The 26,058-nt window shown below is 43.0% G+C and overlaps 1 protein-coding gene across 6 annotated transcripts in view; it reads left to right on the forward strand.

Annotated features, from left to right (window-relative positions):
• The first annotated feature begins 5,306 nt into the window (after nt 1-5,306).
• Nucleotides 5,307-26,058, forward strand: part of sh3glb2b (SH3-domain GRB2-like endophilin B2b) — a 123,331-nt gene continuing 102,579 nt past the window's right edge. For all 6 annotated transcript variants that reach the window (XM_060912886.1, XM_060912887.1, XM_060912889.1 and 3 more), the window contains exons 1-2: nt 5,307-5,439; nt 19,658-19,799. In XM_060912886.1, the coding sequence (XP_060768869.1) occupies nt 5,377-5,439; nt 19,658-19,799 (205 nt within the window). In that variant the 5' untranslated portion in view covers nt 5,307-5,376. The remainder of the gene's footprint in view (nt 5,440-19,657; nt 19,800-26,058) is intronic.

The raw sequence follows: 26,058 nt of genomic DNA on the forward strand, positions 1-26,058 counted from the left end.
CTACCAAAGAATGGTTAAAGAAGAATAAAGTTAATGTTTTGGAATGGCCAAGTCAAAGTCCTGACCTTAATCCAATCGAAATGTTGTGGAAGGATCTGAAGCGACCAGTTCATGTGAGGAAACCCACCAACATCCCAGAGTTGAAGCTGTTCTGTACGGAGGAATGGGCTAAAATTCCTCCAAGCCGGTGTGCAGGACTGATCAACAGTTACCAGAAATGTTTAGTTGAAGTTATTGCTGCACAAGGGGGTCACACCAGATACTGAAAGCAAAGGTTCACATGCTTTTGCCACTCACAGATATGTAATATTGGATCATTTTCCTCAATAAATAAAGTGACCAAGTATAATATTTTTGTCTCGTTTGTTTAACTGGGTTCTCTTTATCTACTTTTAGGACTTGTGTGAAAATCTGATGATGTTTTAGGTCATATTTATGCAAAAATATAGACAATTCTAAAGGGTTCACAAACTTTCAAGCACCACTGTATGGGGGCTATGACATACAAGAATCACAATGCCATCTGGTGGATTGACGCACCTAAGCTTTCCGTTCCCAGTTGTAATCAAATAGATCGTTTATTCTATCTTAGGGGTGCTTTTATTTGTAGCTATACGTTCATTCACAAAGAAAAACAGAAAAAAAGATTAACGAGAAATTACTAATTGCAGGATTTTTCACTCACCTGGTGTTTTCTACAGCAGTATTAATGTCCGGTGGAATCATGCTTGCGCAGCTCTCTATAGGAAGATGTGTGTTCTGTACCATATGATAGTTAATAAATACCACAACTATGTACAATTCTTTTAACATTTTTTATAGTCAGTTGATGCTTGTCAAAGTCTTGATGACAAAGTCTTTAAAACAAGAACAGCAGAAACTATTAAAAAGATTGATGAACACACAACTGTCCATTTCAGTTGAAATATTTATAATTCATGACAACAAACTGAGCAGAGGAATGAACACTTAAACATATTTAAACTTCACGCACCATCATTCCTGAGTTGACCTAGTGCTTAGCGTGTCCGCCTCTTGACTCAGAGGTTGCAAGTTCTACAGTGGTGCTTAAAAGTTTGTGAACCCTTTAGAATTGTCTATATTTTTGCATAAATATGACCTAAAACATCATCAGATTTTCACACAAGTCATAAAAGTAGATAAAGAGAACCCAGTTAAACAAATGAGACAAAAATATTATACTTGGTCACTTTATTTATTGAGGAAAATGATCCAATATTACATATCTGTGAGTGGCAAAAGTATGTGAACCTTTGCTTTCAGTATCTGGTGTGACCCCCTTGTGCAGCAATAACTGCAACTAAACGTTTCCGGTAACTGTTGGTCAGTCCTGCACACCAGCTTGGAGGAATTTTAGCCCATTTCTCCGTACAGAAGAGCTTCAACTCTGGGATGTTGGTGGGTTTTCTCACATGAACTGGTCGCTTCAGGTCCTTCCACAACATTTCGATTGGATTAAGGTCAGGACTTTGACTTGGCCATTCCAAAACATTAACTTTATTCTTCTTTAATCATTCTTTGGTAGAACGACTTGTGTGCTTAGGGTCGTTGTCTTGCTTGACCCACCTTCTCTTGAGATTCAGTTCATGGACAGATGTCCTGACATTTTCCTTTAGAATTTGCCAGTATAATTCAGAATTAATTGTTCCATCAATGATGGCAAGCCGTCCTGGCCCAGATGCAGCAAAACAGGCCCAAACCATGATACTACCACCACCATGTTTCACAGATGGGATAAGGTTCTTTTGCTGGAATGTAGTGTTTTCCTTTCTCTAAACATAACACTTCTCATTTAAACCAAAAAATTCAATTTTGGTCTCATCTGTCCACAAAACATTTTCCAATAGCCTTCTGGCTTGTCCATGTAATCTTTAGCAAACTGCAGACGAGCAGCAATGTTCTTTTTGGATAGCAGTGGCTTTCTCATTGCAACTCTGCCATGCACACTATTGTTGTTCAGTGTTCTCCTGATGGTGGACTCATGAACATTAGCCAATGTGAGAGAGGCCTTCAGTTGCTTAGAAGTTACCCTGGGGTCCTTTGTGACCTCGCCGACTATTACACGCCTTGCTCTTGGAGTGATCTTTGTTGGTCGACCACTCCTGGGGAGGGTAACAATGGTCTTGAATTTCTTCCATTTGTACACAATCTGTCTGACTGTGGATTGGTGGAGTCCAAACTCTTTAGAGATGGTTTTGTAACCTTTTCCAGCCTGATGAGCATCAACAACGCTTTTTCTGAGGTCCTCAGAAATCTCCTTTGTTCGTGCCATGATACACTTCCACAAATATGTGTTGTGAAGATCAGACTTTGATAGATCCCTGTTCTTTAAATAAAACAGGGTGCCCACTCACACCTGACTGTCAATCCATTGATTGAAAACACCTGACTCTAATTTCACCTTCAAATTAACTGCTAATCCTAGAGGTTCACATCCTTTTGCCACTCACAGATATGTAATATTGGATCATTTTCCTCAATAAATAAATTACCAAGCATAACATTTTTGTCTCATTTGTTTAACTGGGTTCTCTTTATCTACTTTTAGGACTTGTGTGAAAATCTGATGATGCTTTACATCCTAAGCGGCTAGAGATAATGAGATGAGATGAGATGAGATGAGATGAGATGAGATGAGATGAGATGAGACAGAAAATTCTAAAGGGTTCACAAACTTTCAAGCACCACCTTACTCATGGTTGGGTCATACCAAAGTCCATCATGAAAATGGTACCTACTGGTGGTACAACGAGATTGAGTGGAATAGCTGTTTTATTCTATCCATATTCACTGGATTTTGAGAAACAGAGCAGTTTAATTTTATTTTATTTTTTGCAAATTTGATAAATGAAAACTTTATACAAAATGTCAGATAAAATCATTTCTGCTTAGAATGTAATTTCACAAACCGGTGAAATGACTAACAATTTATGAAAAATGCTATAATAATAATAATTCTTGAAAAATAAAAAAGATACGTTCTTATTATCAAATACTTTTATTCTATATTTTGCTGCTTTTTTGTATTTTTTTGGGGTTTTGTTTTTGAGTCAAGTTTCTATTTCATCCTCGGTTGGTTCAGCAAAACGCTCCGCCATTTTGTTTTTCTCTACTGACGGTATATGAGCTGATATCCTAGGAGTAGGGTAGCCAATCAGAACATGCGATTGCTCATATCCAGTGAATGTGGATAGAAGAAATAGCTATATAATAGGTGAAAGGCCGAGGGCTACAGAGTCGGAGATCGGCGGCGCCCAGTGCGCCTCAAAAGACTGGTTCGTACTGGGATGGGAGACTGCCTGGGAAGACCAGATCCTGGTACCGGAAGGACTTTGACTTGACCACGTCGTTCGACTGGACTTGATGGTAATGTGAGGGTTTGGGTGTGTGGGTTCCCCCCCCACAGTCTGAAGATTATTCTATCCAGTGAATGTGGATAGAATAAATAGCTATATAATAGGTGGAAGGCCGAGGGCTACAGAGACGGAGATCGGCGGCGCCCAGCGTGCCTCAAAAGACTGGTTCGTACTGGGATGGGAGACTGCCTGGGAAGACCAGATCCTGGTACCGGAGGGACTTTGACTTGACCGCGTCGTTCGACTGGACTTGATGGTAATGTGAGGGTTTGGATGGATCCTGGCTGTAATTGTCCTTATGGTAAGTGCATGACATCTCGCTTCGCCCCATCCTGCAGCCAGGACCCTCATTAATCAAATCAAATCAAATCAAGTTTATTTATACAGCGCTTTTAACAATAAACATTGTCGCAAAGCAGCTTTACAGAATTTGAACGACTTAAAACATGAGCTAATTTTATCCCTAATCTATCCCCAATGAGCAAGCCTGTGGCGACGGTGGCAAGGAAAAACTCCCTCAGACGACATGAGGAAGAAACCTCGAGAGGAACCAGACTCAAAAGGGAACCCATCCTCATTTGGGCAACAACAGACAGCCTGACTATAATATTAACAGTTTTAACAGGTATAACCCTCAACTGTCCTCATGGGGTCGTCCTTCACAGGAGTGGGGCGATAAAACTCCGACCAGACACAGGGCACCAGGATGGATCAAGCAGGTCTGAGGGGCAGAAGAGGCCAGCATCTCAATCCCAGGATCAACATGTAACTCAGAGGGACAGATGGGGGGGGGGGGGGGGGGGGGGGGGGGGGAGAGAAAGAAAACACGTTGTTAGGTATGCCCTAAAAATGACAAGTATTAAATCTGTGTGGTAGGCTCGCAGAGACGAGAGTCTTTACATCAGGCATAACACAACAATGGGATGTTAATATGGTAAAATATATCATGACCTGCTCTGGCTGGATGCTTGATTGGGTGATGGGAGCACACTCCTCAGCAATGATGAGATGCAGATGGGACCCTCAGGGCTGGCCAAGACAATTCAGTTACATTTCACCGGGTCTGGGACATGCGACAGAAAGTCTGACGGCCGATTCCCTGCAGGCTATGATAGCCAGTCGAGGTCTCCACCGTCTCCACCAAAAGATTTCCTGTTGACTCCATGTAACTCAGAGGGACAGATTTGGGGTGGGGGGGAGGGAAAGAAAACACAGGTTGTTCGGTATGCCCAATGTCACCTGAGTAAGTAGGAACAGTATACATATTGCACCGAGTACAAGCAGGGACTCCGGCAACTAACTATGACAGCATAACTAAAAGGGGAGAGCCAGAAGGTAACACAGGCATGAGGGAGCCCCGGGACATAAAGCAGCAGCCACTACACCGTCAACAAACTCGAGTGAGCAAGCGAGTGGGGACTGACAGCATCCATACATCCCAGTTTACCAAAACACTCTATGTCTGAGGACCCTCCAGATCTACTCCTTTACCTCATAAACACCATTAACAAAAGGCTTGACTAAACAGATATGTTTTCAGCCTAGACTTAAATGCTGAGACTGTGTCTGATTCCCGAACATTACTTGGAAGGCTGTTCCATAACTGTGGGGCTTTGTAAGAAAAGGCTCTGCCCCCTGATGTAGCCTTCACTATACGAGGTACATTAAACCCCTTTATTATTAACCCTAGATGATCTTTAGGCTGCTGTGCAGGTCCCTGTGTGTGAGCTGGTCCTGTAAAACCGGCAGGTGTGTAAACAGCTGACCCCTGCACTAAGGGCACTGCGCTCAGCAGGTGCACGCTGCTCGGGGTTTGGGCTGTGATCAGCACCCTGTGCGTGTGTGTCCCTTTAAGCAGGCTGTGTGGACGATGCCCGATCTAACTGATGAGAAGGCGGATTAGCGACACTCTTCTTCCAGCCTGCTTCACTCCATCCCTGTGTCCTCCTGCTGCAGGATCGGCTCATGTGACTCGGATCGGATCGGATCGGATCGGATCATGGACTTCAACGTGAAAAAGCTGGCGTGTGACGCTGGAGTTTTCTTCACGCGCGCTGTGCAGGTGGGGGACTCGACCGCGTGTGTGGGGTTTAAACATATGTGCGTGTGTGCTTTCTGTGTTTGTGTTGCTTCACTTCATTTGAGATGATGACGATGAAAGCAGCAGCAGCAGGGGATCAGGAGGCAGGACTACAGGAGCGAGTCGCTCATTTTCCCTTTCGCTGTTTGTTTGTTTGTTTGTTTGTTTGTTTGTTGTAAACGCTTTATAAACGGACAGTGTGCGCGCGCCTGCGGTTTTCTCTCGGTTTTATTCCCCGCTGCTGTAAACCGATAAGGACAAACTAAAGCCTGCATCTATTATTGATGGCTGTGCGCCTAAGTGTGTGTTGCTGGAGGGCGCCTGGAGAGAACCACACACACACACAGGCCCAGCCTCACACTGTGCACCAAAGCACATAAAATCATTAGTCTACATATTAACTGTCGAAAAACAAACAAACTGATTATTAATAATAATAATACACAGATACATGTACATTATTATTAATAATAATCTATCGTTCTGTGTATTTATCTATCTGCTTGTCTGTCTCTCTTTCTCTGTGTGTGTCTGTCGTCTCTTTCTCGGTGTGTGTCTGTCTTTCTCTGTGTGTCTGTCTCTCTGTGTGTCTGCGTGTCTGTCTCCTCTGCCTGTCTGTCATGCCCCTTTTCCACCAAAGCAGTTCCAGGGCTGGTTCGGGGCCAGTGCTTAGTTTGGAACCGGGTTTTCTGTTTCCACTGACGAAGAACTGGCTCTGGGGCCAGAAAAACCGGTTCCAGGCTAGCACCAACTCTCTGCTGGGCCAGAGGAAAGAACCGCTTACGTCAGCGGGGGGGGCGGAGATGTTAAGACCAACAACAATAACAAGACCGCGAAAGATCGCCATTTTTAAGCGACGAGAAGCAGCAGCTGTACAAACGCGAAGTCATCCATTATTGTTGTTGTTGTTGTTGCTGCTTCTCTTCTCCGTGTTGTTGTTGCTTCAATGTTCGTGCCAAGGTTTATGCAAACGCAGCGACATAACTGATGTATACAGCGACGTAATGACGTGGCTTCCCTTAGCACCCTGAGCGATGGAAAAGCAAACTGGTTCTCAGCTGGCTTGCAAGTTGAACGAGTTGTGAACCAGCACTGGCCCCGAACCAGCCCTGGAACTGATTTGGTGGAAAAGGGGCGTGTGTGTGTCTGTCTCTCTGCCTGTCTGTGTGTGTGTCTGTCTCTCTGCCTGTCTGTGTGTGTGTCTGTCTCTCTGCCTGTCTGTGTGTGTGTCTGTCTCTCTGCCTGTCTGTGTGTGTGTCTGTCTCTCTGCCTGTCTGTGTGTGTGTCTGTCTCTCTGCCTGTCTGTGTGTGTGTCTGTCTCTCTGCCTGTCTGTGTGTGTGTCTGTCTCTCTGCCTGTCTGTGTTTGTGTGTCTGTCTCTCTGCCTGTCTGTGTTTGTGTGTCTGTCTCTCTGCCTGTCTGTGTTTGTGTGTCTGTCTCTCTGCCTGTCTGTGTTTGTGTGTCTGTCTCTCTGCCTGTCTGTGTTTGTGTGTCTGTCTCTCTGTCTTTCTCTGCATGTGTTTGTCTGTCTGTCTCTGTCTACCTGTCTGTTTTTCTGCGTGTCTGTCTGCCTCTTTGTCTGCGTGTGTGTTTCTCTGCGTGCCTGTCTTTGTTCTTGGTGTCTGTCTGTCTGTATATCTATCTCCCTGTTTGTGTGTGTGTCTGCCTGCCTGCCTGTCTGTCTAGGAAGTTTATCTTATTTTATCTATGTTCTATATATTGTGTTCTTGATGCAGCGTCTGGCTTATTTTCTATCTGTGTGATGCCAAATGGAATGGAAAATATATCCATTGAGATCAATTTGTCTTACTGATAGATTGTGAGATGTTAAATATTTAAGTAAAATAACAACATGACTCCAAATAATGAAATGAAGGCATACCATCTTGCAACAGTGAGTCAAGTCAAAATAACATTACATTTCAACTTCAGTCTTTCATTCATCTTCAGTAACTGCTTTATCCTGCAGTGGCTCTGGAGCCAGGAACACTGAGTGCAAGGCAGTGACACACCCTGAATGGGACACCAGCGCATTGCACGGCACCATGTACACAAACATTCAGATTCACTTTCATATCCAGGGCAGTTTAATCACCTGTATGATTCTGTGTAGTGGAAAGAAACCCACACAGACGCAGGGAGAACATGTGAACCTTCGCACAAATAGTAACTCGAGTTTAGGATTGAACCGAGGATCGTGGAGCTATGAAGAATGGGATGCCAGTCCATTGCAGGACATCGTGCACACACACTAACACACATTACCATTTAGGGCAAATTTACTGTCACCATCCCACCTAGTGGGATGTTTTTGGGAAGTGGGAGGAAACCAGAGAACTTGGAGGAAACCCACATGGATACAGTGAGAACATACAAAGAAACCACACGGACGGTAGCCCAAACTCAGCTTTTTGGCATTTCTTTGTCGGTTTTATTTTCCTTTGCTCATTTATTTTATTTCCAAGAGTAGCTTGTGACCATAGATTTTTATTTTATTTTTTGCCTCAAACACAGCACAATTACGAGACTATCACACTGACTAATGCTATAGGCTAGTGAATTTTTGGAGTAACCCTGAAATAGACCGCTTAATGTCAACAACAGTCATCCAGCATACAGTTTATCATCTGGTTTTAAGCGGTTTTAGATCTACCTTTGTTCAACAGCGTTTGATACAGCAGGTGTCTTCCTGTTGCTAATGAGGTGTGCATATAAGAGCTAATCTCATTACTCAGGGTTGCCAGGTTTCAGCAACTTCCAACAATTTCCAGCAACCCAGTTATTAGCTGTCTATCTGCTGTGTTTTCCCCAGAATAAGTGTCCGAATGATCTCCGTCCCATTTTACCTGGTAACGCTTGTTGCAGTTCCTATTTTGACCACTAGGTGCAATAATAACTATTGCACTAATGGCCCTTTTCCACTACCCTTTTTCAGCTCGCTTCAGCTCACTTCAGCCCGACACGGCTTGCGTTTCGACTACCTTATGGCCCTTTTCCACTACCCTTTTTCAGCTCACTTCAGCTCGCTTCAGCTCACTTCAGCCCGACACGGCTCGCGTTTCGACTACCTTAGAGCAGCACGACTCAGCTCGCTTCAGCCCTGCTTAGCACCCAAAACTCGCACGGTTTTGGAGTGGGGCTGAAGCGAGCCAAACCGAGCCGAGTGGGGCTAGGGGCGTGAGGAGACACTCCCCTGTGCACTGATTGGTGAGGAGGAGTGTCCTCACACGCCCACACATGCCCCGCTAGCACGCTGGGATCTGTAAACACCGTAAACCCGGAAGAAGAAGAATTACGAATTACGAGAATTTCTGAAGCCTTATGCGCCTCGCCTCATCTGTACGCTCCTGCCAGTATCTGCTGGCGTTGTCGGTGACAACAAGCCACAGCACCAAGACCAGCAACACTAACGACTCCATGTTTATTGTTTACTATCCGGGTCGTGAGACTACCACTTAAAAGATCACTGATGTCACTGTTTGCGCCGCCTAACGACATCACGTGACGTCCACCCACTTTCGCTAACTCCACCCAATGTGTCCACCCACTTCCAGCCAGCACGGTTCAGCGCGGTTGTAGTCGAAATGCAACTCCAACAGCCCCGCTCAGCTCAACTCAGCACGGCACGGCTCAGCCCAACTCAGCCGCGTTGGTAGTGGAAAAGCGGCATAAGCGGCTCACGGGTTAATAATTATGCGGGAAGAGTTATACACTGTTTCTCTCTGTTCATGAGAAATAAAGAACTTGATGTGGATTGTGCACCATCTAGAAAAATGAGCAAATCAAAGGAACGTTGATTTCATATTTGTCATAGCAAACAATTCTGAAAAAATAATGTTGGTTGCTTTAGAGGTAATTAAACTGTATGGAGTTGTGAGGTTTTTTTTGAATGGTTGATGTATGGTTGAACTCTGCCTCACCATAAGGTGATGAGCTGTCACTGATGATGTCACCTGTCAACCTTGGTGGGCGGGATCAAAAACTGGATTCAAAAGAGTACGAGCAAGCCATGATCGATCTCAGCACTGTTTGGATGCTTAATATATCACAAAAGCACTGTCAAGTCTATGTGATATGTTGTATTGGAAAATTCATGGGGACCTCCTATACCCCCTATAAATTTATAGGGACGCCCCCAGTACCCTAAAGTAACTGGCTGTATCACATGAGGACTGCTGTTGCTCACATGGATCTAAGAGCCCTGATTCAAGGTAATAAATTACACCCATGTAAAGTACAATTAGCTAGCTATAACATAAGCTATATGGTCAAAAGTTTTTGGACACCAGACCATCACATTTACGGTGGCGCTTGAAGGTTTGTGAACCCTTTAGAACTTATTATATTTCTGCATAAATATGACCTAAAACATCAGATTTTCACACAAGTCCTAAAAGTAGATAAAGAGAACTCAGTTAAACAAATGAGACCAAAATAATATACTTGGTCACTTATTTATTGAGGAAAATGATCCAATATTACATATCTGAGTGGCAAAAGTATGTGAACCTTTGCTTTCAGTATCTGGTGTGACCCCCTTGTGCAGCAATAACTGCAACTAAACGTTTCCAGTAACTGCTGATCAGTCCTGCACACCGGCTTGGAGGAATTTTAGCCCATTCCTCCATACAGAACAGCTTCAACTCTGGGATGTTGGTGGGTTTCCTCACATGAACTGCTCGCTTCAGGTCCTTCCACAACATTTCCATTGGATTAAGGTCAGGACTTTGACTTGGCCATTCCAAAACATTAACTTTATTCTTCTTTAACCGTTCTTTGGTAGAACGACTTGTGTGCTTAGGGTCGTTGTCTTGCTGCATGACCCACCTTCTCTTGAGATTCAGTTCATGGACAGATGTCCTGACGTTTTCCTTTAGAATTCGCTGGTATAATTCAGAATGAATTGTTCCATCAATGATGGCAAGCCGTCCTGGCCCAGATGCAGCAAAACAGGCCCAAACCATGATACTACCACCATCATGTTTCACAGATGGGATAAGGTTCTTATGCTGGAATGCAGTGTTTTTCCTTTCTCCAAACATAATGCTTCTCATTTAAACCAAAAAGTTCATCTGTCCACAAAACATTTTCCAATAGCCTTCTGGCTTGTCGACGTGATCTTTAGCAAACTGCAGACGAGCAGCAATGTTCTTTTTGGAGAGCAATGGCTTTCTCCTTGCAACCCTGCCATGCACACCATTATTGTTCAGTGTTCTCCTGATGGTGGACTTATGAACATTAGCCAGTGTGAGAGAGGCCTTCAGTTGCTTAGAAGTTACCCTGGGGGTCCTTTGTGACCTCGCCGACTATTACATGCCTTGCTCTTGGAGTGATCTTTGTTGGTCGACCACTCCTGGGGAGGGTAACAATGGTCTTGAATTTCCTCCATTTGTACACAATCTGTCTGACTGTGGATTGGTGGAGTCCAAACTCTTTAGAGATGGTTTTGTAACCTTTTCCAGCCTGATGAGTATCAACAACGCTTTTTCTGAGGTCCTCAGAAATCTCCTTTGTTCGTGCCATGATACACTTCCACAAATATGTGTTGTGAAGATCAGACTTTGATAGATCCCTCTTCTTTAAATAAAACAGGGTGCCCACTCACACCTGATTGTCATCCCATTGATTGAAAACATCTGACTCTAATTTCACCTTCAAATTAACTGCTAATCCTAGAGGTTCACATACTTTTGCCACTCACAGATATGTAATATTGGATCATTTTTCTCAATAAATAAATCTCATCTCATTATCTGTAGCTGCTTTATCCTGTTCTACAGGGTCGCAGGCAAGCTGGAGCCTATCCCAGCTGACTACGGGCGAAAGGCGGGGTACACCCTGGACAAGTTGCCAAGTCATCACAGGACTGATGCATAGACACAGACAACCATTCACACTCACATTCACACCTACGGTCAATTTAGAGTCACCAGTTAACCTAACCTGCATGTCTTTGGACTGTGGGGGAAACCGGAGCACCTGGAGGAAACCCACGCGGACACAGGGAGAACATGCAAACTCCGCACAGAAAGGCCCTTGCCGGCCACGGGGCTCGAACCCGGACCTTCTTGCTGTGAGGCGACAGCGCTAACCACTACACCACCGTGCCGCCCTCAATAAATAAATGACCAAGTATAATATTTTTGTCTCGTGTGTTTAACTGGGTTCTCTTTATCTACCTTTAGGCCTTGTGTGAAAATCTGATCATATTTCGGTCATATTTATGCAGAAATATAGAAAATTCTAAAGGGTTTCACAAACTTTCGAGCACCACTGTATATGTGCTTTTTGAACACTACATTCCAAATGCAGTCCATAGTTGCTGTTATAATAACCTCCACTGGATTTTAGAAAGTGGTGGTGTGGATTTGTCCAATCAGCCATTAGAGTATTAGTAAGGTCAGGTACTGATGCCGGCCGAGGAGGCCTGTGGTGCAGTGAGTGTTCCAATTCAGCCAACCCAAACGTGTTCAGTGAGGTTGAAGTCAAGTCTCTGGGCAAGACACACGAGTTTTTCCAACCCAACCTTGGCAAACTGTTTTCATATAGCTTGCTTTGTGCATAGGAACATTATCGTTCTGGAACAGGTTCAGGCCTTCAGTGAAGTGAAATGAAACACAAACCTCCTATAGAGTTGTATGTTTTGGGAAGACCCACATATGGGCAAAGTTTATTAAATGCACCACAGACAAAAAAGGTGTATGTAAATAATTCACACGTATACAAAATGGATATACTTTTGTTAGCTTATAAGCTCCATACCCTCCATGTCTACCATTGGCAAAATGCCAACAAGTTTTCATTTCAACTATACAAATATTTAGCTCCATTAGACTTTGTACTGAACACCTAAAGCTATCAAACATTACCCGTGTTTGTTTTTAGAACAGGTGCTTGTATGCCTGTAACACCCAAATCCTGGCTCAGAGTTGAACTCCATTCCACCATTAAAGTGCATATCACGGGTAAATTCAGGAGCAAGATCAATGTAATTCTCATCTCATCTCATTATCTCTAGCCGCTTTATCCTTCTACAGGGTCGCAGGCAAGCTGGAGCCTATCCCAGCTGACTACGGGCGAAAGGCGGGGTACACCCTGGACAAGTCGCCAGGTCATCACAGGGCTGACACATAGACACAGACAACCATTCACACTCACATTCACACCTACGGTCAATTTAGAGTCACCTGTTAACCTAACCTGCATGTCTTTGGACTGTGGGGGAAACCGGAGCACCCGGAGGAAACCCACGCGGACACGGGGAGAACATGCAAACTCCACACAGAAAGGCCCTTGCCGGCCACGGGGCTCGAACCCAGGACCTTCTTGCTGTGAGGCGACAGCGCTAACCACTACACCACCGTGCCGCCCAGTGTAATTCTCTTATTTTATATTAAACTTTGGTCAAATATCTGTAACATTCTGCATTCTCTGCAATTTTTTTTACCTTGCGCAATACCAGAAACATTCAGTTGAAATCAAGCCATTTGAGGCGAATTGGTCCGCCTCTGAAAAAACTTGGCATTTGGATTTCCTGGCGAACATTGATTTTCGTGACGTCGCGTGCGAGACGTCTCCTTCTGAATCCTACGTCAGCGCTGGTTTGTTTATGAGAAAACGACCTGGTGGTTTTCTGCAAATTTCTTCAACGTTATCACGTAATTATTAAAATGGTTAACAGATGTATCGTCGGCGGGTGTAGCAACACCAATCTTGATGGGATTAGTACTCAGCGTTTCCCAAAAGACCGGACAATGAGAGAGAAATGGGAGCGCTTGGTCTACACAGGCTGTGCACTGAAACCGTGCAAAGCTCGCGCAGCCTGCTGGCGCTTCCACAGGTGATGTCACGAATCTGGCTCCAGACTCCTTTGGGATTTTTCCAGACGCGTTTTATTTTATTTTTTTCTGCTGTAGACAGATGGCCTTGTGCAAAATTACCCTTCTGGATGAGACTGTAAAGGGACATACTTTCATATTAACCCCCCCCCCCAAAAAAAAAAAAAATTGGTCCAGGATATGCCCTTTAACCCATGATTATGATAGTTAAGTAGCTGTTTATCTGTTTTTGGTTGGGTTAGATATAATTTTTGGGTTGACATTCTGGTTTCTGTATAGTTTAAAATGGATAGTGTTGCCTCACACAAACTATAGTGTGTGTGCGCGTGGGGTGCTGGTGGGAGTGTATCAGATACAGCAGCTTTGCTGGGGGTTTTAAACACTGTGTGGGCACACTGATACTCTACATTGTTAGACAATATCTGACAAAGTAGGCGATGTGAATGCCATTTTATTTTTTTTTGCGCGCTATACACTGCTAATGACTACTGTTCCACCCCCTCCACCTCAATCTAACACTTTTATAACTGCAGGCTTTGAGTTAAATCTTCTTTGTAGAACAAATATAATGAATTATAGACATGAATTTGTGATTGTGTGAGTGTGCTGAGTTTTGAAAGAGAACAGCTTGTGTGGGTTTTGTGCATGTGTGCGCGTGTATGTGTGCAGAGACCTACAGTAAACCAGCGGCATTCCTGAGAGTCTGAGAATAAGTTGAACTCTAGTGTCCTGTGTTTTCTGTTGTATCAGCAGAGTTCTTTCCTGTCTGTGAATGGCATATTTCACAGCAGGGTATTCCTGAAATGTGAGCGATGAGATCCATGTTTTACACTGTTTTATTGTCCGGTGCTGTGAATCCCGTGGGAGATTATATGAGTATAATGCAGTCTTGGTGAAGCACGCTGATGCAGTAGCCTCATGCTTTCATGCATCAACACACTCCGATAAGAAGCATCTGAGTAATCATGTGCTGGTATAATCACATGTTGCTTTTGTACATACCTTGGGCCTCAAGAAAGGAAGTCAGCTCTTAAGTCGTTAAGAAATCTAGCAGTTATTCTACCCCCAGGCATGTCTCTCAGTCGGACAGGACAGATGCAAGTCAGGTTTTTTTGGATGCCTTCTCTTAGCCAATCAGATTTGGAGATGATGGGCAGATAGTCCCTTCCTGCAAGTCCTCAGTTTCCACCAGTTGAAAATGCTGGTTAAATTCTTCTTCGTCAAAATATGAACTAAAACGTATACCATATGATGAAATCCATTTGATTGTTGTTTAACTGTCAAATACTAAGTACCGACTATCCTGAAACAGATTATTTAAGTAGCCATCAACTGATAGTGTTGTGTGTCAGCCTGGCAGTGTCTGTGTTTCTGATTAAACAACATAATTAAATGTGACCATTACAGTCAGGGAAATGATTATCCCCCACCCAAACGAAGTTTGGCAGGGGCTATAGAAACGTTTTCCGTCTGTCCGGTCACGTTTTTGTTTCTGGGTGATATCTTTAAAACTACTGAAGATGTCTTCAGTAGAAACTTATGAACTGGTGCCTTTTGCTATTTTGGGTTTTTGAAGGGGGGAGAAGATTTTTTTTTTTTTTTTTTTCTTCCCCCCCTCCAAATTTTAACATAAATTTTGACTTAGTTTCTAAGAGCAATGTTCGTTTCTGGAGCATATATCCAAAACTATTCATGATCTGGATTTGAAACCCAGTATACATGTTAAGGTGATTTGTAGATGTGCCTTTTTATCTCATCTCATTATCTCTCGCTGCTTTATCCTGTTCTACAGGGTCGCAGGCAAGCTGGAGCCTATCCCAGCTGACTACGGGCGAAAGGCAGGGTACACCCTGGACAAGTCGCCAGGTCATCATAGGGCCGACACATAGACACAGACAACCATTCACACCTACGGTCAATTAACACTACGTTCACACTGCAGGCTGAAGTGACTCAAATCCGATTTTTTCGCCCATATGTGACCTGTATCCGATCTTTTATTGACAATATGAACGACACAGATCCGATTTTTTCAAATCCGACCCAGGCCGTTTGGATATGTGGTCCTAATTCCGATTCCTATCCGATCTTTTCATATGCGACTTGAGTCTGAACCGCCAGGTCGCATTCATCCTACTTACACGTCATCAACAAGCCACAAACGTCACTATTCTGCGCTGAAGTAGGCGGCGGGTCTCTCAAAAAAAGTTACAACAACATGGCGCATGACATCAATGCGGCTCCGCACCCACACGTTCCTTTGAACGGAGGTTGCAGTCACTACCCCGCAGAACGCCTGAGCCAAAACCCTTGCCCTCTTCCTTCTCAACCTCCTCCTTAACATCAGGCTATTGTGCATGTGCTGGCTCCGTCGCAACAACAACTGCATCATCGCCAAGTACTCCATGCTGGCTACTGTCATACACAGGAAACTTTAGGTTACTTCCGTAAACACTGGCCATGCTCACTGCGTGTGACGTCGTCATATCCTGCAATGCGCATGCGGAACACTTTTAGGTCGCTTTTCGTTCATACTGAGGATCACATAAGTCGCATATATTTGTTAATGTGAACAACCTCACAAAAAAATCGGATTTCACAAAAAAATCGGAATTGAGCATTAAGCCTTGCAGTGTGAACGTAGTGTTAGAGTCACCAGTTAACCTAACCTGCATGTCTTTGGACTGTGGGGGAAACCGGAGCACCTGGAGGAAACCCATGCGGACACGGGGAGAACATGCAAACCCCGCACAGAAAGGCCCTCACCGGCCACGGGGCTCGAACCCGGACCTTCTTGCTGTGAGGCGACAGCGCTAACCACTACACCACCGTGCTGCCCCGTGCCTTTTTATACTAAGAAATTTTAATTTTTCATGTTTCTATGGAAACTATTTCAGATTTAGTCTCTCAGGACTTGAAAACTGAATGGTATGGTCTTGAAAGTTGGTATATGTGTTGATTTAAGTAATGTATATGTGCCTTTTGGTACTAAGAACTCATCTCATCTCATTATCTCTCGCCGCTTTATCCTGTTCTACAGGGTCGCAGGCAAGCTGGAGCCTATCCCAGCTGACTATGGGCGAAAGGCGGGGTACACCCTGGACAAGTCGCCAGGTCATCACAGGGCTGACACATAGACACAGACAACCATTCACACTCACATTCACACCTACGGTCAATTTAGAGTCACCAGTTAACCTAACCTGCATGTCTTTGGACTGTGGGGGAAACCGGAGCACCCGGAGGAAACCCATGCGGACACGGGGAGAACATGCAAACTCCGCACAGAAAGGCCCTCGCCGGCCACGGGGCTCGAACCCGGACCTTCTTGCTGTGAGGCAACAGCGCTAACCACTACACCACCATGCCGCCCTATTATTATTATTATTATTTTAAATAGAACGATTAATGAATTTAGGGCCATGTGGCCCTCAGTTCTCCACTTTTTTTTTTTTTTAATTTTTTCCTCTCTGTCCCCTGCTTCACCATGACCCAATTCATGATACTACATCATGCATCACATGTGGTGGGCTTTCCCTGTTCACGCAAGGCATTGTGGGATACAAATTTGAAACAGGAGAAAGAAACGGAGGACGTGAGTGCAGGGGCGCAGATATGTTTTTTTGAACTGGGGGGGACAAAGCTGCAAGCAAACCAACCCCACCATATGTTGTCAACATGTGTTGACTTTCTAACTATGCCTGTGTGTTGCGTGAGCGGCAGTCAGTCAACAAATCTTCACAAAGTTTCCTTATGAAACAATATGCTCGCTGAAATTATGGCAGGGAACGCCAGATTAAACATTAAAACTGCCTTCTGAGCACTGTATCTACAGGCTACCACCGAAAGAAGGAGGCTACCAGAAAGGCTTCTCTACTCCGTACGATTTTACTTTCACTACGACATTACTTTGAACAGACTATCAAAAAATTGCAAGGTGATATGATAAAGTAAGGCACAGTTTACTTACAAGTCGTTGTTTTTTGAAAAAACGATGCAATCATTTTCTGCCTTTTCGGTTTGGCACCCTTCATCATGCCGTGTTGGGGTCCTGAACTAGGAGCTGTCCCCGATATACCTGTCAAACTTGTTGTGGGTAACCATAGCAACCAAGCTCGAGCTCGCAACCTGTGCAGTCTGCACAGCTCAACCAACCGAATATCAGTCTTTGTTTTGTTTTATGTGAGTTGTTGCAACTATGTATACACTGCTGTGCACCTCAATAAACCGAATGGTAATTAGTCTTTTGATTTTTCCGTGAGGTTTGCCTTATGCAAAGAAAGACAGCATAGACGTTTTTTCCTCCCTATAAGTGGGGGGGACCGAACGAGGTGAATTTAAATCTGGGTGGGACGAATCCCACCCGTCCCCCCCTCTATCTGCGCCCGTGCGCGAGTGTGCGAATGAAACATGAAAGAGTGACTACAGTAACGGAAAGTGAGAAGAAAAGACGTTATGTTGCGAATGAAAGGAAACACAGGACCAAACTAATAAATATCGGCGGTCAGCGAGCACCTCGGTATGATCAGCTGTTCGTTTAGCAACAGAATGATGGAACTGTCGGTGCATGCTCAAAGTAAACCTGTAGATGGCAGTAATGCAACACTGGGTGTCAGCTGCCATAAAACCCAAAAGAAGAAGGTAAACCTGCGCATGCGCACACGGACTTCCTCTGCCTGCTTGACTGTGTGAACTGAGCAATTTCATGCACATTTTTTGCTCGGGAATTAAATTAAATCAAATTAAATAACTTCTGAGCCACAGAATGATTTTTTTTTTTTTTTAGATATTAAAGAAATGAATGTATCACAATGACCAAATTTCAGAGGGAACTAAATTTCTCTGATTTTATGAAATCGAAAGGCCGTCTACTTTTAAGCGCTGATTGATTGATTGTCTTTCAGCTTTCAAGAGCATGAAAATTTATAAATGAATGCAATTGCATAAAAAGCCTCCTCCTACTAATAGTGTTCAATTTTTCAGTTATTGTTTTCTTAAGCTTTTTTTTAAAGCCAAAAAAAAAAAAAATCTGCAGTAAATCTTTTCGTGTGTGGTTTGGAGTTAAGCTGAGGTCCTTCTACTTTTGGCCGCTCTTGTTAGTGATCACTGTAGCGGGTCGTGATGATGATGATGATGATGATGATCCTTACATATAAATATTATATTTGATTTAGCATAGGTTTTTACATTGAATGCCCTCCCTGACGCAACCTTCCCCAATCTATCTGGGCTTGGGACCAGCACTAAGTATGCACTGGCTTGTACAACCCCAGTGGCTGGGTATTTTAACTCATCTGTATGTCTTTGGACTGTGGGGGAAACCGGAGCACCCGGAGGAAACCCGCATAGACACGGGGAGAACGTGCAAACTCCACACAGAAAGGCCTTCATCGGTTACTGGGCTCGAACCTGGAACCTTCTTGCTGCACCAGTGAACCACCGTGCCACCATGGAATTAATTATTAGAACTAATTTCAAATTGTGCCAGTCCCCAGCAAAAAAAAAAAAAAAGTGTGCAGCAGGTTTATAGAATAGATTCATATTCAGAAAATTCACAACTAAACAATTTTTGGTAAATTTGGTATGGTTTGTTAAATTGGTATCTTTAGTAAACTTCTTTGTGTTTTATTTACTGACCTGATCATTGTATCTCTCTCTTTCTTTGCATTTACTCGGGTGTTGTTCTCAGTCTCCCTGCTAATGATACCGAGTGCACTACAGTATTTAGCAGTGAAAATGGTGATTTAGATCCGTCTTGAAGAGTGTATCTGGCACGCTGCTGTCTGGACCCTGTGATTTTGTTTGAATGACTCATGCTCTTTTTAAATCCGTGTTTAGTTTTCTTTTTTTTTTCTTTTTTTTTTTCTTTAACAGTTTTTATTGATTTTCCATATGTTACAGCTTAGTTTAACCATCAGCATATACATAAGCAAAGAATAGCTGCAATATTCAGCCGTATTTGGTTTTCTTTGCATGAAGGCAAACTGGCTACTTCATTTGAAAAACTCGCTAACATGGTGCTAAAGAGTAAACGACTAAGCTGAAAACAGCACATGCACTGTAATGCGTATGGGGGCTGGAAAGAAACCACTTACGGTAAATATCTTACAAGGTAGAAATATTTTGAAGCACCTGTTTTGTGCTTCAAAATATTGTCATGTTGAAATATGCACTGAGCATCAGAATCAAAATGACCATCTTGGATATAATACTGTCTTAGCTGTGATAAAAGTCGAAGCAACTCTTGGCATATGAAAGTTTTAATATTGGCACGTCTAGTCAGAATATTACACCATCATAACCTTGGGTTTGTATAAAAGAGCTCGCCAATTGGCTTAATTTCAGTTTTTTTTTCTCTCTCAGTTCACAGAGGAGAAGCTGGGTCAGGCAGAGAAAACTGAACTGGACGCTCATCTGGAAAACCTGATTGCTCGAGGAGACTGCACCAAGAACTGGACAGAGAAGATCTTCAGGCAGACCGAGGTGCTGCTGCAGCCAAACCCGAGTAAGCAGAGCTTCTTATTAATTACTGCGCATTACAAGGTTCAGTAAGCTACGTCACATCATTATAGTAGCAACGACTGTCCATCTTTTAAAAGTAGCTGTCATGGTGTTGTGTAATGTATCAAATTAATGTGAAGATCTGAATTGAAAACTTGTTTAATTTTGTAAATGTGTCTTAAAAAAAAAAAGTCATGAACATTTTTTTTGAAAATCCAGTGTTTTTATAAAATTTCCATTTCTGTTCATTGCCCCGATCACAAACCAACAACCATTTTCCATTGGTTTAATTTTACATTCATGAGAAAAAAACTCAATCAGAAATTCATAGACTCAAAAGCCAAAAATAAAGAGATGTAGAATTGAGTTTCAGGGTAAGAATTCCAGATAAAGGCTTCTTCTTGTAGATCACAATTATGCACCGAGAAGGCTTAAAAGTAATAAATCAATGAAATTGGTCCATCCTTTGTGTTTAAACATAAAAGCCAGAATAGATTACTTGCAGCGACGTGATCATGCTACGTCATGAGCGTCCGCCATGATGGTGGATATACAAAGCGACTAGGATGGCAGCCGCTGAAAGCGTGTCTGTAAACAGGTCTCAACGAATCTCGTTTACGGCCATTGCTCTGACATATGGACTGATGTATATTACATGGCATATTTCAAACACTCATAACTTGCTATAGCAATAACAAAATAGCTGTCAGAAATGCATTCCGATATTTAATAAAATGAGAAATAGAATTTTGTTGATAAGTTTGCCTTCAGTTCTCCTTTAATGATGTTCTGTCGTTTCTCTTTTACTTAGTTGAGTGGTTCTTGACATAATACGGATTAGTACAGTCGTGGAATAGGGCTATTTACTGTATTTTTATTACTTACTGTTTGATGGCCTCAAATGTATTACAAAAGCAGGAAATTGCACTAATTAACTTTTTGACGAGGCACCTGTTAATTGAAAAGCATTCCAGGTGACTACCTCAGGAAGCTGGTTAAGATAATGCCGATAGCGTACAAAGCGTTATCAAGGTAAACAGTGGCTACTTTGAAGAATCTAAAACATGAAACACCTTTTTTTGTTTACCATATCTTCCATATGTTATTTCATAGGTTTTTCCGAAGACGTCAAAATTATGAATGAGTAGGCGTGTCCGAGCATTTGCCTGGCACTGTATATTAAAGGTTCTGACTGCAAAGTTGAATTCTGGGCAAAATGTTCTGTTGCTGATGGAGTTTCGAGATATTTTGCTGCTGCACATATCGTGTATCCTGTGTGTAAATGTTTTGCCAAGATAAAAAGCGTCCCACGTTTTACGATTCCGGAAATTGCCGAAGCAAGCAAGCAACAATATCACGTGACCACCGTGGGGTGTGTTTGACCTACCTTTTAACCAAAACAAGTTGGTGTGGGCAAACATGTCGGACTCAGCTCTCCTGTCAGCTAAAAGCCAGCGGAAAAGAAAAGGAAAGCCTGTCTAGTGAGTGCAACTGCAAGATGGAGCAAGACATCATTAAATGTCGTCATTTTTCTCGATAGATAACTAAATCATTTTAGCTAGTGCTTAGCTATTTCAGCCTTAGAACGCATGGGCTTGACTCCACAGTAGTGAGTATGGAGTTATACACTGAATGTTTGTTTTGATCTTACAGAGAAAGAAACGATAATGCAAAAGCAGTAACAGAGAAAAGATATATTCGTTTCACGGATCTATTCGTGAATGTCAACCACAAATTTCATCCTTGAGACTCAAAACTCTCCGAGGCTGATGCAGAGTCGCGAGGTTTTTCTGCACGTTGCCATCTTGGTGTGATGTAGTTCCAGAGTTATGCTAATGAGCTCAAGTTCCTCGCGTTCAGCATTTCCGTAGGGCCGTACTGTTTACCTCAAGAGGTACGGAAACGGTCCCAAAATGGAGAAACACGACCCTCAGGACATCAAAATGATCACATCTTTTCCGCATTATATTGTTCTTGTGAGACATAGGAAAATGCCATGCACAATAAAACAAATTTGAAAATTTCAGATGAATTTGCAGTCAGCACCTTTAAGTTCATTAGTCTCGGGAGCCCGCTGCCCAAGTTTTTTAAAATGCTCCATATGTATTCTGAATAGATTGACCTGGATTAGTCCTCCATATCTTTGATTCAGGGATGTCCTGGGCAGGAAAACCATGAAATAATGCAGAACAGGGGTCCTTCTGGACTGGAATAGGAACCTTGCATTTAGATGATCCCCGTGAACAACCATGATGTGTCTGTGACTAATGTTGAGTCTTGTCTTTATAAATGTTGGTGCTAGCTGAATGTTTGTTACATGTTGAGTCTAGTATTATTATGCAAGTAATAATAGTGATATTGGTGTACATGACCACTTGTGGAGTGTGGAACAGAGAAGGTTACTCCATATTGCATTACACTACTGTGATGTGATGTGATCACTGGCCTACCACTGCAGCGTAATGTGATAATGCTGAGAGAGTAACGGCAAACATAATATTTCATGCTGCCTAACTTTTATGTACTTGGCTCAGTTTCTCTCGTTTCAATATTACTAGGCTATATTTTAACCTGAGCTTAGAATAAAAGGGTTAAAACGATCAAAAAATATCAAGAGGAGGCAGTATAGCATCGTCTTAAAATATGCAATAAGTAACCTGATAAAACATGTTAAACGTGGCATGATAAGGCAGAAACAAATGCTGGAGCAAACAATAACTAGCTGAGAAACTATATCTACACATAACCATAGGTCTTTGTATACAACAGAAGCTTGTGTGTTGTTCTTGACAATGAGCCACTATGGGTTACTGACCGGCTTGTAGCAGGGCTTTGAACCAGATTTTTTTTCCTATTGGTTCGTTCCGAACAGAAACGGAATTTTAACGTTTCCGGTTTTGGGTTCCACCATTAAATAGACGTTCCCGAACCGGTTAGAACAAAAGAATTTCGTTCCCGGAACGGTTAATTACGTTCCCTGTCAGCTGTTTAACAAATGGCTATAAAATTATGTCTCTGTCTCATCCAGCTTAAGCCAAATGTAGGCTAATTCTATTACAACCTTCATTAAATAAGACAAGAAATAATTCAAAACAATTATTTCAAATGTTGGCGATTTGGATTCTCAGTATGTCTTCCCATCTACACAAACAGAAAAAGTGCCAAAAATGAAAGATAATTCGTTTAGTGTGTTACCAAAGGCTAGTCAGGCCCTATACAGGGCTTTCCACAAGCGCCGGCTGCCGGCCAAACAGCCGGCACACAATTAAGTCCAGCTGGCTACTTTAATGACTATTATTTTTGTAGCCCACAGGTTCTAAATATTAATTTTCGATTTTAATAAAATTAAATGTTTATCTAACGGACTGACAATGTCAAACTGAACCGCACTCATTTAAGTTGTGATTCGCGCTGTTTGTACCGATAATAACCACAAATTCCCTGCAGACTTCGCTGATCCGCGGCCCCGAAATGCAGTGTGCGCGCACTCTGCGGAGGCAGTAGTGTGCGCGCGCGCACTCGGCGGAGTTTATTTTGTGTTTAACCCCCCCCCCCGGCTGGCTACTTATTTGTCATGGCTGGCTAGTATGAGCCTTAGTGGAAAGCCCTGTATGCATTGATAGGCTAACAGAGGTTAACGTCATTTAATGTTCGCGAGCCTCTCATTAACGTGGACAAATATATTGATAACGTGTTTGAAATTGACGTTTTTGAATAACGATAGACTGCAATATTTACCTCTTATTTAAGATGTGGAGACGTGATAGTAGTCCACCCTCCCGCTCTCTCCATTCAGTCAGCGAATGTCACACAGGACGTGAACCCCAGCGGGTTATAGAAACTTGCGCAGGAGAAGAATGACTTTTTTATTTGTAGGCTACGGAAACTTTGAGGAACGAAATAAAAACCGGTATTAACCGGTTACCATTATTTTTAATAAGCGTTTCTGTTCCGGAACATAAAAAATAATAAAGTTTCTGGTTTCGTTTCTGTTCCATGTGAAATAGAAAAGGTTCCCGGTTTTCGTTTTCGTTCCTTAAACCGGTTCAAAGCCCTGGCTTGTAGTACTTGTGTCTGACTCGTGCGCTAATTTTAAGGGCTTGTGACTCGACTTGGACTTGAGCAATGATGACTTGGACTCGTGCATTAGTATTGAGTTGTGTTGCTGACACGTTACCAAGCCTTGTTTGTCTTCCTGTTTCTTGTCTTTGATTCTGCCGAGTCTATGATGGCCTGTTTTGTGCCTCGCTTGACCTATAGATAGTTTTCACATGACATCACAGAGTCGGGGATTCCCTAGTGGCGGCCATCTTGCGGGTCAAGCTTACCGTACGGGTCACTGAGCACACATTGTAACGCACGAGTACAAAGTCTTCAAAAGAACCCAAGCAGGCTATTTAAAGCTAGCAATGGTGCACACCTGTTGTATTCACGGCTGTCGTAATAGGTCAGATGATGACGTCAAGCGGAGCTTTTATGGAATTCCCACTGTACGAGAGCACGAAGGCGAGCAAACAAAGAAACTCAGCATACAAAGGAGAAATCTATGGCTTGCAAGAATCAACTGCAAGGATTATCAGCCTTCCAAACACAGCCAAGTCTGCTCCGATAATTTTATAAGTAGTAAGTTGTTTAAATAAACAATCAATTGTGTTTAAGTTTGTTTTTGGAAACCAAAACATCGTGTAAACAATCTCTGGAGGATGCCTAACTGGAACTGACATGGTACTGTAATACCACTAATGGATGTAAAATTTGTCTTAAATCAACTCGATACACACACACACACACACACACACACACACACATTTATATGCAGTGTTGAGAGCTCTAAAATTCCAATGTTTACATACCTTGGCTGTAATTAGGACACGTCTGTCACTTGGTTTTATATGGTGGACTTCACGGACCCAGCCACAGACAAAATAATTGTATGACTCCAGCGACTTGTATGCTCTGAGGTCGTCAAGTGTGTAGGCACTTTTACTATTCACGAAATAGTTCACAATATCAGGGTACGATATGGATGGCAGCCCTGCATAGTCACTTGAAAATGCATCTTTGTCCACTTTGTAGGGGTCAATTCCCCCAATCAAGGGCAGTTTGGCTGCATACCGTTGTCGTGAGATGTCGTCCAATGTATCCATTTACTTCCGTTTGCTTGATTTTGCCGACATTGATCTTTATTTTATAAAACTGACTATATAACTTTATAAATTCGTCCGAGATAACGTAGCCGGTAATAGCGATAGTCCGTTTTGTTAGCCCCACAAGATGGCGGCTGGAGGGCGTTCCCCGGAATGCCGTGACAGTGAAAACTATCTGTTGCCTGTTTTACAATTTTGTCTGCCGTTCTGGATTATTTACCTGTCATCACTTGCATTAATAAACACACCTTCTGCACTTACATCCACCTCCCAACCATCTCTGACAGAATACTTCACACTCCCTGACAAAGAGAATGCACATTCACCTGATCATACGTCATGTTCAGGAACAAACTAATATTAATGGTGCTAAAATGCCTGGAGAGAACGCCCCTAGGATTGTCCTGATTTGCTTATCCATCTCGTGCAGTGGGAAAAAATGCACTGCTAATGTGTTCCGTATGTAGAAGAACTATCGAGGAGACGACGGGGACAACCTCGAACTTCAGTCGTCATTTGGCAAGATTCCACCTAGAGAAGTCAGTGACACGCTATGTTCATTGTTCTGTTGATAGCGGGGCTTGCTGACTGATGAACTAGCTAGTGTTAACACTCTCTCATGTTATTTGCCCTGTTGATAGTGGGCGGGGCTTTCTGAGCAATGAACAAGCTTTTTATCTCCAGCCTTTTAACTAAAATGGGGCAGTCAAGCAGTAACGTTAGTCCAACACGGTAGCAGAGACTGTTTCATATAAAGGCAACAACAGCCTCCGTCAAATGGTGCGGTTGGAGTCTTGTTCTTGGACTCGACTCAAAATTTTCTTTAATGAGTTGGACTTGGAGACTCGAGACTGGACATGGACTCGAGGTTTAGTGACTCGACTACAACACTGGTTACTGACAATGAGAAATTCTTACACGATAAAAACAATGGAACAAACTTTACTTACCGCTGTACGCTCCACCCCCCCCAAGTGAAATAAAACCCATGCTCCATTGCAACCCGACTGATGTAGCTAGCTAATGCACTTAAAAATCCATTTAAAATCAGCTAGCTAATATTATTCTATCCACATTCACTGGATATGAGCAGTCATGCACTCTGATTGGCTATTC

The sequence above is a fragment of the Neoarius graeffei genome, chromosome 28 (assembly GCF_027579695.1).
Source record: "Neoarius graeffei isolate fNeoGra1 chromosome 28, fNeoGra1.pri, whole genome shotgun sequence".
Classification (NCBI taxonomy): domain Eukaryota; kingdom Metazoa; phylum Chordata; class Actinopteri; order Siluriformes; family Ariidae; genus Neoarius; species Neoarius graeffei.